General features: G+C 45.7%; 1 protein-coding gene across 3 annotated transcripts in view; it reads left to right on the forward strand.

Moving 5' to 3' along the window:
* Nucleotides 1-16,627, forward strand: part of LOC129696331 (coiled-coil domain-containing protein 178) — a 235,011-nt gene that overhangs the window by 54,709 nt on the left and 163,675 nt on the right. For all 3 annotated transcript variants that reach the window (XM_055634151.1, XM_055634150.1, XM_055634152.1), the window contains one exon: nucleotides 4,869-4,964. In XM_055634151.1, the coding sequence (XP_055490126.1) occupies nucleotides 4,869-4,964 (96 nt within the window). The remainder of the gene's footprint in view (nucleotides 1-4,868; nucleotides 4,965-16,627) is intronic.

Raw genomic sequence — 16,627 nt, forward strand, 5'->3', positions numbered from 1 at the left:
TAATGATTTAAGAATCTGCTTGCTAATCTTGCCAACATCTATGTATTTAAATGTTTTAAACAATAGACAATAGGTGCAGGAGTAGACCATTCGGACCTTTGAGCCAGCACCGACATTCACTATGATCATGGCTGATCATCCACAATCAGTATCCCATTCCTGCCTTCTCGCCATATCCCCTGACTCCCCAATCTTTAAGAGCTCTATCGAACTCTCTCTTGAAAGCATCCAGAGAATTGGATCCCACTACTTTCTGAGGCAGAGAATTCCACAGATTCACAACTCTCTTGCTGAAAAAGTTTTTCCTCATCTCTGTTTTATGGCTGACCTCTAATTCTTAAACTGTGACCCCTGGTTCTTGATTCCCCCAACGTCGTGAACTTGTTTCCTGCCTCTAGGGTGTCCAATCCCTTAATAATCGTAGATGTTTCAATAAGATCTCCTCTCATCCTTCTAAATTCCAGAGTATACAAGCCCAGCAGCTTCATTCTATCAACATATGACAAGAATGTCCTTCCTCAAATTTGGAGACTACAACTGCACAATGCTCCAGGTTTGGTCTCAGTCGGGTCCTGTACAACTGCCGAAGGACCTCTTTGCTCTATCAGGTGGCGCCACCGCACCAGCTGCCTCACCAGCAGTTCTTTTGTCCTTTCACCCTTTTTGTTATTTTTAGTGTGTCTAAATGTATGTTTTAATGTTTTAATGTTTCTTAGTATGTCTTATGTGGGGGGTGGTGGGGGTAATAGTGGAGAAACCGTTTTTCAGTCACTTACCTGGACGGAGATGCGTCTTTTCTCTGTGTCCCATCTTTGCCCCCCTCTCATGGCCTACCAACTGGATTGGCGCAGCCTTTCCTACCGAAGACCAGCCCAGAGTTTCAGCAGCAGGTGCAGCGCTAAATTATCTTCCCTTGCCGAGGATCGCCAGTGTTGGAGCTCCATCAGCTCAGCCTGTTAACTCCGGAAGCCACAGTCTCCAGTAAGAAGCGACCGATTCGGAAACTCCAAGCCGCAGAGTGTGTTCCGATCCGCTCCGATGCCAGAGTTTTGATCATCCCGGCGAGAGGGCCTTTACATCAGGCCGTCCTTAGCGGCGACTGCGGAGGGTTTAAAGGCCTCGACCACGGGTGAACAAAGAGGAAGAGTGATTGAACTTTATTGTCTTCCATCACAGTGTGAAACGTTGATTCTGCTGTGGTGGATGTTTATGTTAAACTCTGTTGTGTATTGTGTTCTTTTTATTCGTATGGCTGTATGGTAACTCAAATTTCACTGTACCAATTGGTGCATATGACAATAAATGTGAACTTGAACTTGAACTAACTACTCAACTGCTCTTGTTACGAAGGCCAACGTGCCATTAGCTTTCTTTCTTCACTGCCTGCTGTACCTGCATGCTAACTTTCAGTGATTGATGAACAAGGACCCCCAGATCTCATTGTACTTCTCCCAACTTGACACCAATCAGATAATAATCTGCCCTACTGTTTTTGCCACCAAAGTGGATAACCTCACATTTATCCACATTAAACTACATCTGTCATGCATCTGCCCACTCATCCAATCTGTCCAAGTCATCCTGCATCCTCATAGCATCCTCATCAAACTTCACACTGTCACCCAGCTTTGTGTCATCTGCAAATTTGCAAATGTTATTTTTAATCCCTTCATCTGAATCATTAATGTATATTGTAAATAGCTGCGGTCCCAGCATCTTGCGGAATCCCACTAATCACTGCCTACTATTCTGAAAGGGACCCGTTAATCCCTACTCTTTGCTTCCTGCCTGCCAACCAATTTTCTATCCATGTCAGTCCCCTACCCCCAATACCATGTACTCTAATTTTGCCCACTGATCTCCGACGTGGGACCTTATCAAATGCTTTCTGAAAGTCTATGTACACTACATCTACTGGCTGTCTTTTGTCCATTTTCCTAGTTACATCCACAAAAAATTCCAGAAGATTAGTCAAGCATGATTTCACCTTTGTAAATCTATGCTGACTCAGACCGATCCCGGTACTGCTATCCAAATGTGCCGCTATGTCATATTTTATATTGGACTCCAGCATCTTTCCCACCACCGATGTCAGGTTAACTGGTCTATAATTCCCTGTTTTCTCCCGCCTTTCTTAAAAAGTGGGATAACATTTGCTACCCACCAATCCACAGGAACTGATTCTGAATCTATAGAACATTGGAAAATGATCACCAATGCGTCCACGATTTCTAAAGCCACTTCCTTAAGTACGCTGGTGTGCAGACCATCAGGCCCTGGGGATTTATCAACCTTCAGTCCCATCAGTCTACCCAACACCATTTGCTGCCTAATGTGAATTTCCTTCAGTTCCTCCGTCACCGTAGGTCCTCTGGCCACTAGTACATTTGGGAGATTGTTTGTGTCTTCCTCAGTAACGACAGATCCAAAATACCTGTTCAACTCGTCTGCCATTTTCTTGTTCCCCATAACAAATTCACCTGTTCTGAAGATCCACAGCTTTATAATACAACAAAGTCATCTGGCAATAGTGCCAATTCATATTTCTAATCCACTTTCCAGACATACTCTTATTTTTTGCTTAGTTATTAATCGTAGTATTAGTTGCCTTTTTAAAAGAGTTCATAAATTCATCTTTCATCACAGTACGTGTTCGTTTTTTCACGCCACAACAATTATCATTGTAAGTTTGTCTATATAACCTCTCATTTTATTATTTTGGTGACCTTACATCTATATAATCTCATTTCTGACATATCAACCATTACCAATACAATTTCCAGTTTATCTGGTTAGAGCCTTTACATTTAAAATATCATAAGGTCATAAGTGATAAGAGCAGAATTGGGACATTCCGTCCATCAATTCTACTCCGCCATTCATTCATGACTGATCTATCTCTCCCTCCTAACCCCATTCTTCTTCCTTCTCCCCATAACCCTTGACACCCATACTAATCAAGAATCTATCTATCTCTGCCTTAAAAATATCCATTGACTTGGCTTTCACTGCCTTCTGTGGCTAAGAATTCCACAGATTCACCACCCTCTGACTAAAGAAGTTCCTCCTTATCTCCTTCCTAAGGGAGCATCCTGATGCTATGACCTCTTGTCCTAGACTCTCCCACTAATGGAAACATCCTCTTAAAATCCACTCTTTCCTAGCCTTACACTATTTTGTAAGTTTCGATGTCTCCCCTCATCCTTCTAAACTCCAGTGAGTACAGGCCCAGTGCCATGAAACACTCATCATATGTTAACCCACTCATTCCTGGGATCATTCTTGTAAACCTCTGGACCTTCTCCAGAGCCAGCACATCCATCCTCAGATAAGGTGCCCACAAACTATTTTTAGGTGACTTCCGACGACTGCCATAGTCGTAGCAGGTTGCCGAAAAACCGGCAACTGGACCCCCCCTTTGACAAAAAATTTGAAATGGAATCATTTCTTTAACAACAAAAAAACCCCTAAGTCAGCAGCGGCAACAACCTACGTCACCTGGCAACAACCTACGTTCACCTGGCAACAACCTACGTTAACCTGGCAACAACTACGACAGCATCTACATCAGGAGAAGTCAAGCAACACTCATTGGCGTCAAACCTACTGTCTTCGAAAAATGTTCAACATGTTAAAAATCCAGCGGCGATCAAAAAGACTCTTTGGGCGATTGAGGAGACTACTCACGACCATACAGACGACACTCCGGCAAACATGTGGCGACAGCGTAGTCGCCTGTAATCGCCAAAAAAATCGCCTAAGTTGGACCTTTACTACTGATTCAACTTACAAGTTAACTTTTTGGGCATACTGCACCAACATTCCTAAGTTCCTTTGCACCTCTGATTTTTGGATTCTCTCCATTTATAAAATAGTCTATGCCTTTCTTCCTACTACCAAAATGCATGACTCCACACTTTGCTACACTATATTCCATTTACCACTTCTCTGCCCACTCTCCCAACTTGTCCAAATCCTTCTACAGGGTCCATGCTTTCCCTACACTACTTGCCCCACCACCTATTTTCGTATCATCTGCAAACTTGGCCACAAAGCCTTAAACCCCTTCATCCAAATCATTAACATACAACGTGAAGTGTAGTGGCCCCAGCACCTATCCCTGCGGAACTCCGCTAGTCACTGGCAGCCTACCAGAAAAAGCTCCCTTTATTGCCACACTTTTCCTTCTACCATCCAGCCAACTTGCTATCCATGGTAGTATCTGCCCTTTAATGCCATTGTCTGTCATCTTCCTTAGCAGCCTCACGTTGCAATTTATCAAAGGCTTTCTGAAAATCTTGGTAAACAACATCCATTGACTCCTTTGTCTATCCTGCTATTTACTTCTTAAATTATTTATCTATATCAAATTTAGCTTTTCATATAATGAAAGTGGCCCTGTTTTTATTTTTTCTCTCTCTTTGTCTCTGTCTCTGTCTCTCTCTCTCCTCCTCTCTTTATTTAATGACTAAAGATTCTAGGTAATGATTTAAGAAGGGACATTTGCCAGATAATGGATTTGAGGCAATTTACGTAGGAGTCAAAGGTTAAACAAAGGTATAAAAATGCACCTAAGGTAGTCAGAACCAAGAACACATCATTTAAAAAGTGATGGAAGTAGAATCAGTGAAGGAAATGGGTAATTATTTGAAGGGGAAAATTTGAACTATTATTGAGAAAGGGTATAAGAATTGGACTAAATAGTGTCCATGGGCACATTTGGATGAATGGCGTTTGTTTGTGCTATCCCCTTGTAGCTTTATGATTCTTAATATGAATTGATTGTTTGAAATAATTAAAATCAAACAGTTGATGTTTTAGTGGCACTATTAAAAGTTGAAATAATATTTGTTTTTTTTTTCCAACAGGTTAAACAATTGAACGCTGAAATCTTTGAAAAACATGCTGAGATCACTATCCTAATGGACGCTTGCAGTCAACTTGAACGAACAATTAAAGATAATGTAAGAGACTATTATTTTATCTAAAAACTGGACCATGTGGGCCCCGTTCCCCCAACGCAATATTCCACCACTCACCCGTTCCCCCAACGCAATATTCCACCACTCACCCGTTCCCCCAACGTAACCCGTTCCCTAAACTGCGCTGCTGAAAAAGGTCCAGCAGAGACTGCACTTCCTGAGGGTGCTCAGGAAGAATAACATCACTCAGAGACTGCTGCTGTCCTTTTATCGGTGCTCCATTGAGAGCATACTAACATACTGTGGTGTATGCGTGTGGTACACCAGCTGCACAGCGGCTCAGAGGAAAGCCCTCCAGAGGGCCATTGACAACGCCCAGAGGATTGTCGGCTGCCCTCTCCTTACCTTGGAGGACTTACACAGTTCCCACTGCACCAAAAAATCCCAGAGTATCATAAAGGACATTTCCCACCCCGGACACTCCCTGTTTGAACTGTTGCCGTCAGGCAGACGGTACAGATCTACAAGGACAAGGACGAACAGACTAAAAAACAGTTTTTACCCCACTGCTATAAAAGCACTAAATGTAGCTGCCAAGTAAAAGAGGGGCCAGACATACTAAGGGAATGTGGTACACTGGGAAATCGACAGAAGGATGGAGGGTTGGGTGTTTATGCGTGCTATTTTCGTAATATTTATTTTAGTTGTTTATCTTTTAATATTTTATTTTGTATGTATCGTTAGCTTTTTGAAATGTTTGAATGGTGCACTGACTGGCTGACATTTTTTAATTTCGTTGTACATGGTTCATGTTACAATGACAATAAAGCAACTATTCTATTCTATTCTATTCTAAACGCAATATTCCACCACTCACTCATAGCCCCCAACTTTGTAGGCACGGTTCATTTCCCCTCGTCACCCATCCTCCCCTTCCTCTTCACGCTCCCTCTACTTTCCCCTCTCCTCCTCCTCTCCCCCACTCCCTCCCTCACCTCTCCCTCCCTCTCTTCCCCTACCCTCAGTCAGTCCCTCCCGCCATCCCTCCATAACCCCTCTCTCCTCCCTACCTCCTCCTCTCCCTCTATCTCTATGGTCTCCCACTCACCTCCCCCCTATCCCACTGCCCTGTTTAAATAACAATAAACAATAATCGTCGCCTCTACTCCTCCCATCCCCCACTTCCTCCCTCTCCTTACAACAATGTAAACAAGATCAATGTGAACGCATCTCACTCTCCCTCTTCAGTCCCCTATTCACCACCTCCATTATCCTCCCCTCTCCACCCTCCACCAACCCTCCTGTCCTTGCCCAGGGTCCCGCTCCTCTCCTCCCTCCCTGCGCTCTAACTCCCCGCCGAGCCGGAGCAGCAGGTTTCCTTGTCACGGGACTCGCTCCTTATCCTCCCTGCGCTCTCCCTCTCCGTGGACGGGTCGCCGGTGCAGCCTCTCGCATCCTTGGACCCGGGTGCCGCTCCTCTCCCTCCCCACTCTCCCTGCCCGCACTCTCCCTCCCCGTAGGTGGGTCGCTGGTGTGGCCCCGGACCTTGCACCGGTTCCAACTCCTTGCCCAAGGTCCCGCTCCTCTCACTCCCCGCGCTCTCCCTCCCCGTAGGCGGCGCTGGTGTGGCCTCTCACCACCCCCGAACCCAGGTGCCGCTCCTCTCCCTTCCCGCACTCTCGCTCCCCGCAGATGGGTTGCTGGCGACCTGGACCTCACATTGCCTCCAACTCCTTACCAGGGTCCCGCTCTTCTACCTCCCCGCGCTCTCCCTCCCCATGAGCCCCGAGCCGCAGCAGCCCCGGATAACGTTCCACCCTCCCCGCGGGCCTGGAGCAGCAGTAAAATGTAAGGAAACGTATCCGTGGAGCCGTTGTGGCCCAAAGAAAAAAAGATGGCGGTCTGAAATTGTGCAAAGACCAAGCTGAGGACTTGTTTGGGTTTCCTTTGTGATGCCAGTCAAGGATGGCTGTTTTAAAAGTTTTAAGTTTAAAATGTGCATAACTTTGGATGGCGGCGTTTTTTTCAAATCTTTTTCGGCAGCGGCGGATGGGAGCCGAGACGGATCCGAGAGCTCAAATACAGGGCCCGACTTACTCGTTCTTCACTCGAAGTGCTTGCCGCAGTCTTCAGCGATGATCTTCGTTTGTTCAGTCGACGGGGCGGCTTTTGAACAACGGGGGGAGGGATGGGAGGTGACGTCAGTCGCAATGCGAGCAGTCGGCACGTTACGGCAGGCAGGCAGATCCATTGTCATGTCATCTGCGGAAAAAACGCGTTTTAAATTCAAATTTTGATCGGATTTGTGAAGATTTTTAATAACATGAAATAACCATATAACCATATAACCATATAACAATTACAGCACGGAAACAGGCCATCTCGGCCCTACAAGTCCATGCCGAACAAATTTTTTTCCCCTTAGTCCCACCTGCCTGCACTCGTACCATAACCCTCCATTCCCTTCTCATCCATATGCCTATCCAATTTATTTTTAAATGATACTAATGAACCTGCCTCCACCACTTCCACTGGGAGCTCATTCCACACCGTCACCACTCTCTGCGTAAAGAAGTTCCCCCTCATATTACCCCTAAACTTCTGTCCCTTAATTCTGAAGTCATGTCAAATAAAGCAGGAAATTTTCAGGTAAACCGACTTTGGACTCCAGGCGGTAAATCTCTACCATAATTTGTAAAGATTTTCCCGTTAGCGCATTGTTTCTTCGAGTAGATGTAATCACACACAAACAAATAAGTGCACACACACACACACACACACACACACACACACACACACACACACACACACACACACACACACACACACACACACACACACACACACACACACACACACACACACACACACACACACACACACACATCCAAGATCAGAGTTTTATAGTTATAATAACTAGACCAAGTGCAGACCCGCTGGGTCTGTTCCCCCAATGCGTCGGGGGGGGGGGGGGGGGGGGGGGGGGGGGGGGGGGGGGAAATTGCGGCTTCACACGCACACTAACCACCCCCACACACACACAGGAGGGGAGGGGGGTAGAGGGGGGTGAGAGAGGGGTAGGGGGAGACGTCGTGGGAAGATGGGAGGGAGGGGAGAACGCTGGGTCCCGTTCCTTCAAAGTGCGGTTGTGGGGGCTGCGGCTTCACACGCACACTAACCACCTCCCACACACACACGGGGGTGGAGGGGGGGGGTAGAGAGGGGAGATGGAGGGGGAGAGGAAGAGAGGGAGGAGAGGGAGAGAGAGAGAGGGAGGGGAGAGAGGAGGTGGGGAGAGAGGAGGGATCAGGCAAACGCCTCCGTTGCCATGCAGTGAGAACGGAGAGGTTGAGAAGGAGTTTCTTCCCAGAGGCAATTCGGACTGTAAACGCCTTTCTCACCAGGGACTAACTGTACAGAACGTTTTTCCTTCTAATATTTATTATATAAAATAATATGTGTGTTATGATTGTGTTTATAATTTGTTTGGTTGTTTTGTTGTTCCGCGAGCATTGCCACTTTCATTTCACTGCACATCTCGTATGTGTATGTGACAAATAAACTTGACTTGACTTGACTTGACTTGACTTGAGAGAGAGAGAGGGGGAGAGAGAGGGGGGTAGGGGCAAGAGAGTAGAGGGTAGAGAGGAGGTGGGGGAGAGAGGAGGGGGCAGAGATGAGGGAAGAGAGAGGAGGGGGAATGGGGAGAGAGGGGGGAAAGGGAAGGGGTAGAGGGGAGGGGGGAGCGGGTTGGAGGAGGGGAGAGGGGGGTTGGAGAGGGGAGAGGAGGATTGGAGGAGGGGGGAGAGGGTGGGTTGGAGAGGGGTTGGAGGGGGGAAGAGGGGGTTGGAAGAGGGGAGAGGGTGGGTTGGAGAGGGGGGTTGGTGGAGGGAAGAGGGGGTTTGGAGAGGGGGGGTTAGAGGGGGAAGATGGGGTTGGAGGAGGGGAGACGGGGGGTTGGGGGGGGGGAGAGGGGGGTTGGTTGGGTGGTAGAGGGAGAGAGGGGGTTGAAGGGGAGAAGCAATTTTCGGCCATTGCCTATATTAATCCAGCATTTTCAGTTCCTTCCTAAACAATCTAAACTAAAAAATGGATTTCACTCATGTTGTACTAAAATATTGCTATCCTGAAAGTTTAATAAGTTCACATGGTGAGTTTGCAAGAGTTCTAGCCCACCCAACATCTCACCCCAAAAGTATAAGAAAAATACATGTTATCAGGCAATGGTAGAAGTGAGTAGTGAAAATCCCTTTAGTCTTTACATATCCAGGTACAGTTACTTTGCACTAAATGAGCAAGCACTTCCTTTGCAACTTTTTCATCAGGCCAATAGTTGCCACACAAGATCTTTACAAGTTTGTGGATGTATGCATAAACATGACCAATGAGACTATACCCTCATGCACAATGATGTAAAACAATCAAAACTAGAGATAGACAGATAGATGCATGATCTATTCTACATTTTCCATGAGCTTTGTTTACTTGTTTCCACACCTTACCCTTCCATATCTCTGTGTCTCCCTATTTCCTTGACAGTCTGAAGAAGGGTCTAGACCCAAAATGTTACCCATTCCTTCTATCCAGAGATGCTGCCTGTCCCTCTGAGTTACTTCAGCATGCTGTGTCTATCTTAGGTCATTGCCTACATTAATCCAGCATTTGCAGTTCTTTCCTAAACAATCTAAACTAAACAATGGATTTCACCCACTCTTGCTGTGTTTTACTAAAATATTGTTATCCTGAAAGATTTAATGGTTTCACATGGTGAGTTTGCAAGAGTTCTAGCCCACCCAACATATCCTTAGCGCTCAGGCTCTCAAGTCCTGGCAACATCCTCATAAAACTTCTCTGCACTCTTTCCAACTTAACAACCTTCTTATAGCAGAGTGACCAAAACTGAAAACAATACTCTAAATGTGGTCTCAACAATGTATTGTACAACTGTAACATAACATCCCAGCTTCTGTACTTAATAAGGCCAATGTACCAAAAGTCCTCTTGACCACCATATCTACCTGTGACTCCACTTTCAGGGAACTATGTATCTGCTCTCCTAGATCTCTCTGTTCTTTAACATGCTCCAGGTTCCCTGCAATTCCCTGTGAAGGTTCTGTACCTTGTTTGACTTCCTAAAATGCACCACCTTGAACCTATCTATCTATATTCAGGGGCGGAAATCTGGGGGGTGGGGGAGGTCAGGGGACACGTTTTGAGAGGTGGGGGATGACCCCCCCACATGTTTTGTAATCCGGATTTTAAAACCCGGTGAAATCTCCGCTTTCCGTGAGACAGTGGGGGTGGGACTGCTGATCGAGGGCGCTGATTGGACGAGAGAGCCGTCGGTCAGCAGGCAATGGAGGCGGGACCATGATCATTCAGCGCGCTCATTGGAGGAGGGAAGTATCGGTCAGAGGCGGAAGTAGGGAGGGTGGGACTGAGGATAGAGCATGGTGATTGGAGGAGGGAGATGTGCCAAAACACTCTTGGCAGCCCTGGACACAGACCTGCGCCTCATTCGCGGCCAGGATCAATCCCGGTCTCCGGCGCTGCAATCGCTGCCGAACCACCACTGGACGATCCCCGTCCCCACCCGAGTGCCCGCCCCCACGCCCGGGGCTGGCCAGAGACATTGAGAGTCAGACCGGAGCGGTGCTCCCAGGCCCACAGCCAATGCAGAGAAGCAACGCTAAACCCAGCTCAACTCTTCCTGTCCCGCCAGGTTAACCTACAGCCCTGCCTGGACTGATGGGACACCAGCCTGCAGCCTGCAGCCTATAGCACTGCCTGGACGTACGGGAAATATGGCCCAAGTTTACAACCAGCACAGAGAAGCAGCGCTAGCTCCACGACTGCAGGCTGGTGTCCCATCAGTCCAGGCAGGGCCGTAGGTTAACCCGGCGAGACAGGCAGAGTTGAGCTGCATTTAGCGCTGGATTGAGCTGTAATTACCGTTCACAGGGCCCCCAGCTGAAGCCTCCGATGCATCGTGTGTGTGTGTGTGAGTGTGCGCAAGCGCGCGCGACCGCCAAGAAATTGTGTAACCCTTGTCCCCTGGTCCCCCCCATATTTTGATAGCGATTTCCGTGCCTGTCTATATTAGACTCCATTAACCATTCCTAAGCCCACTTACCCAACTTGTCAAGATACTGCTGTATTTTTTGATAACTATCACCGATCCCTGAGGCACACCATTATGGGCCTGTGTCACTTAGGCGACTTTTTAGCAGACTGCAGGAGACTATGCAGTCGCCACATGGTCGCCACATGTTCGCGGGTGATTGTCGGGTAGTCGCCTTCATGGTCGTGAGGAGTTCCCGCATCCTGGGAACTAGTTGCGGCCTCATTATGGTCGGCGCAAAATTTTCATAGAAACATAGAAACATAGAAAATAGGTGCAGGTGTAGGCCATTCGACCCTTCGAGCCTGCACCGCCATTCAATATGATCATGGCTGATCATCCAACTCAGTATCCTGTACCTGCCTTCTCTCCATACCCCCTGATCCCTTTAGCCACAAGAGCCACATCTAACTCCCTCTTAAATGTAGCCAATGAACTGCCTTAACTACCTACTGTGGCAGAGAATTCCAGAGATTCACCACTCTATGTGTGAAAAATGTTTTTCTCATCTCGGTCCTAAAAGAATTTTCCCCTTATCCTTAAACTGTGACCTCTTGTTCTGGACTTCCCCAACATCGGGAACAATCTTCCTGCATCTAGCCTGTCCAACCCCTTAAGAATTTTGTAAGTTTCTATAAGATCCCCCCTCAATCTTCTAAATTCTAGCGAGTACAAGCCGAGTTTATCCAGTCTTTCATCATGTGAGTCCTGACATCCCCGAAACCAGTCTGGTGAACCTTCTCTGTACTCCCTATATGGCAAGAATGTCTTTCCTCCGATTAGGAGACCAAAACTGTACACAATATTCCAGGTGTGGTCTCACCAAGACCCTGTACAACTGTAGTAGAACCTCCCTGCTCCTATGCTCAAATCCTTTTGCTATGAATGCTAACATACCATTCGCTTTCTTCATTGCCTGCTGCACCTGCATGCCTACTTTCAATGACTGGTGTACCATGACACCCAGGTCTCGTTGAATCTCCCCTTTTCCTAATCGGCCACCATTCAGATAATAGTCTACTTTCCTGTTTTTGCCACCAAAGTGGATCTCACATTTATCCACATTATACTGCATCTGCCATGCATTTGCCCACTCACCCAGCCTATCCAAGTCATCTTGCAGCCTCCTAGCATCCTCCTCACAGCTAACATTGCCCCCCACTTTCGTGTCATCCGCAAACTTGGAGATGTTGCATTCAATTCTCTCATCCAATTCATTAATAATTGGCTCATTGGAAAAAAAATCATACACAGTAGTTTTCAGAACCAAGGATAACCGACCGGTAATGTTAAATGTCCGCCAAGCTTCACAGCCGTGTATCTCTGGCATCTTAAAAGTTGTCTGTCTTTTTAAACATTGTCTCCACTCCTTCTCCCTCCTTCTGCCCAATTCTCCCTCCTTTCTTTTAAAGATCTTACCGTACACTGTGCTTTAGCCGTCTTGATTACAGCGCCAACCTTCCTGGTCATCGCGGTCTGTTTCACCTTGACTTTGCATCGTGTGAATTTCACTCAGACAGCAGCGCTCCCCCCGCTTGCCCTGTCTCCCGACTGCATAACGGGCTGGTGAAGGAAGCGATATGTGTGTGTTCCACTCTTGACACTCGCCGTTCCAGTCGCCTGAAAATCGCTTAAGTGGGACAGGCCCATTAGTCACAGGCGTCCTGTCTGTAAAACCACCTTCCACCATCATCCACTGCTTACGTCCACAAAGCCAATTCTCTATCCCAAGATTTACAAATGGTAATTTAGGTGTAATATAGGTGAATTACAAATAGAAAGAAGAGCTAAAAATGTTTGTGCATAATTCCTGACACATCTGCACTCAACTTAGCATAACCATTCACCCTTTGCTGTGTAGTAGCACCAAATATGCATCATTACACAAAGACACACTCCTCATGGTAGCTAAGCAGCAAAAATACATTATGGCTGCCATCGACAAGGAAGGATGTTCAACCGTGGTCATGAGCGAAGGGACAGAAGGAGGGAGAGATGTCTTGTATATTACAGAATGAGGCAAATCTGATCCCCTGGTACAGGTTTCTTAGATCTTCCGCATTGTCCTCATTTAGTTAGTATTAAACTATGAGAAATAGGAGGCGGGTTACCTACATTGATGGGAGGGCCCCACCAAAGCTTCACCAGCCTGGAGGAAATGATCCTTTTCCTTATGGGCAGAGAGGCAGCTGAACCTCAGATCACTGCACAGTGAGTTATAAACTTGCCAGGTATGCTCATTGATGCCAGTTCATTGTAATTACTGCATCCTCTTGGAATTCTAAGGACATATTTACCCTCCCTCACCAGAACATTGTGAATCAGAATAGGAGGGGCTGGAGGAGCAGGAGGAAAATGTGGAGAGTGAGAAGAAGGTAAATGGCAAGAAAAATCTTTAAAATCCATTATTGCACCTGTAGCATCTCAGAGACTGACATTGTGGGTAATGATTTCAAGATAGAGGGTCATGATAGATGAAAGACGCACCAGCTGGCTACATGCATAGAAAGGAACTGCAGACGCTAGTATGAAGAACGGTTCTGACCTGAAATGTCACCCATCCTTCTTCTCCAGAGATGCCGCCTGACCTGCTGAGGTACTCCAGCACTTTGTGTCTATCTTCTAACTAGTACACACTTTGGCATTCGGTGTTGAGAGGGAAATCAGCAAACAGAAGGTTAATGTAATAAAAATGAACTGCAGATGCTGATTTATTCCAAAGGTTGACACACAATGTTGGATTAACTCAGCGGGTTAGGCAGCATCTCAGGAGAATATGGATAGGTGATGTTTTGGGTCAGGAGAAGGGGGACATGATTAAGATGCTTTTATGATCAAGATCAATGCAGATACAGAACAAGATAATTAATCGTTGCGTCAATCTGGCTGAATGCAAGTATGATAGTTATCTCTGGTTTCTCACAGGTGATTGTGTGGAGCGTCAAGATTCTGATACGCAGTGAAATGTGAAAGCCAGTGGTACTTTATTTTTGCAATTCTGCCTTACAGCACCTTTTGGTTCAGATGACAGTTGTTGTGGAAATACAGGCAAAAGCCATATCACATCTTTTTCTAACGATGCCATCGTGCCCTGATCCTGTACCAGCAGATCATTGAAATGTTGTCTCCCCAGTCCCCAGGTGTACATACTGTATAGCCACCGCTTCATTTCCTAATACATCCTCTCAACCACTCCATGCAACCGTGCTACATAGTCATTCCAGACTTTTTCAGTTGCTCATGGGCAGTATCTGAGACCAGACCATGTCAGGCTAGAATATCTATGTGAACTCAAAATGAAAGTGAAAAATCAGATTGCAACCAGGGAGCAGAATCGCCAGTGTAGCACCGGGACATGAAACTCACCTAAAATGCTGTCAAATGGCAAAACCTCTGGGTTCTTAACTTTGTTATGATTTTCACTTTATAGTATTATTTGATTTGCATTGTCACAGTGATTTGGCTAACCTTTTACATAAATCATTGAATGTTAAATGCAGATATGGCAAAGTGATAGGGAAGACAAATAATATATTGGCCTTTACTGCAGATGGATTTGAATGTAAGAGTAGAAACGTCCGATTCCAACTATATAGGGGTCGAGGAAGCTTAATCTAGAATATTTTGCATAGTTTATTTCTCCCCAATTAATGAATGCAGAGTAGGTTCACCACTGATTTCTTAGCTGTCAAATTTGTCACATGAAAAGAGATTAAGCAGACTGGGCCTATGTTCTCTAGGGTTTAGTAAAGCGGGAGATGATCTCATTGAAACGACAAAACCATCCAACCTTAAATCAGCCTGCTATGCCTTTGCAGCATTCTCTCTTTTGCAAGTGTATCCTTCCGAGCTTCAAAGTTTGCAATTTGAAAATCTTGGAATTTAAAATTAAATTTTTAGATGTGATTGTCAAATCCAACTAACTCAAATTTGTCCTTCCACCAGCAAACTCTAGCCATTGATCCAAAATAATATGCCTTACCTGCTGGGATATGTCATCTGTTGGAAATTCTAGGGGCTTGCTCTGTGAAGTTTGCTGTTGTTTGCTTTTCCTTTATGTCAATAGACAATATACAATAGGTGCAGGAGTAGGCCACTCGGCCCTTCGAGCCAGCATCTGACACAAAGCTGCGTGGCAGTGTGAACTATGAGGAGGATGCTATGAGGATGCAGGGTGACTTGGATAGGTTGGGTGAGTGGGCGGATGCATGGCAGATTCAGTTTAATGTGGATAAATGTGAGATTATCCACTTTGGTGGAAAAAACAGGAATGCAGATTATTATCTGAATGGTGTCACGTTGGGAAAAGGGGAAGTACAAAGAGATCTGGGGGTCCTTGTTCATCACTCACTGAAAGTAAGCATGTAGGTACAGCAGGCAGTGAAGAATGCTAATGGCATGTTGGCCTTCATAACAAGGGGAGTTGAGTAGTCAAGTCAAGTCAAGAGAGTTTTATTGTCATGTGCCCCAGATAGGACAATGAAATTCTTGCTTGCTGCAGCACAACAGAATATTGCAGGCATAAATACAGAACAGATCAGTGTCCATATACCATAGAATATATATATATATATACACATAAATAAACAGATAAAGTGCAATAGGCTGGTATAGGAGCAAAGAGGTCCTTCTGTAGTTGTACAGGGCCCTAGTGAGACCACATCTGAAGTATTATGTGCAGTTTTGGTCTCCAAATTTGAGGAATTACATTGCTATTGAGGGAGTGCAGTTTAGGTTCAAGAGGTTAATTCCCAGGATGGCAGTACTGTCATATGTTGATAGAATGGAGCGGCTGGGCTTGTATGCTCTGGAATTTAGTAGGATGAGAGGAAATCTTATTGAAACATAAAATATTATTGAGGGATTGGACACGCTAGAGGCAGGAAACATGTTCCCGATGTTGGGGGAGTCCAGAACCAGGGGCCACAGTTTAAGAATAAGAGGTAGGCCATTTAGAACGGAGATGAGGAAAAACATGTTTACCCAGAGAGTTGTGAATCTGAGGAATTATCTGCATCAGAAGGCAGTGGAGGCCAATTCTCTGGATGCTTTCAAGAGAGAGTTAGATAGAGCTCTTAAAGATAGCAGAGTCGGGATATGGTGAGAAGGCAGGAACTGGGTATTGAATGTGGATGATCAGCCATGATCACAGTGAATGGCAGTGCTGGCGCGAAAAGCCACATGGCCTCCTCCTGCACCTATTGTCTATTGTCTATTGCTTCTGACATGTTTTATGATTTCTTTAATAGGACCATTGTCCTTTTTAACCAGCCGATGCCTAAGCATTGAAATTGCTTCTGTATAGGCTGAGAAATCTGGATGGTTTAAATGTATAGCATTCAAAAGCACTCGTCTTCCTTGATCCTCTGATTTTTGTGCTAACATCTGTTGTACAGATGTGATCATTTGAATGCAGTAAATAGCGGAATTGATTGTGTGTCATTTCACCAAAACATGCAGCATTACATAGTCAGGTATTGGCAGTTCTTGATTTTTTTCTCCTCCTTTATTTTTTTTTTCAAATCTCTATTTTATTTTATTTTGTGTACCTAACTCTGTGAATAGGTTGAATCACAGATGTCAA

Source organism: Leucoraja erinacea, chromosome 4 (assembly GCF_028641065.1).
Source record: "Leucoraja erinacea ecotype New England chromosome 4, Leri_hhj_1, whole genome shotgun sequence".
NCBI classification, from domain to species: domain Eukaryota; kingdom Metazoa; phylum Chordata; class Chondrichthyes; order Rajiformes; family Rajidae; genus Leucoraja; species Leucoraja erinaceus.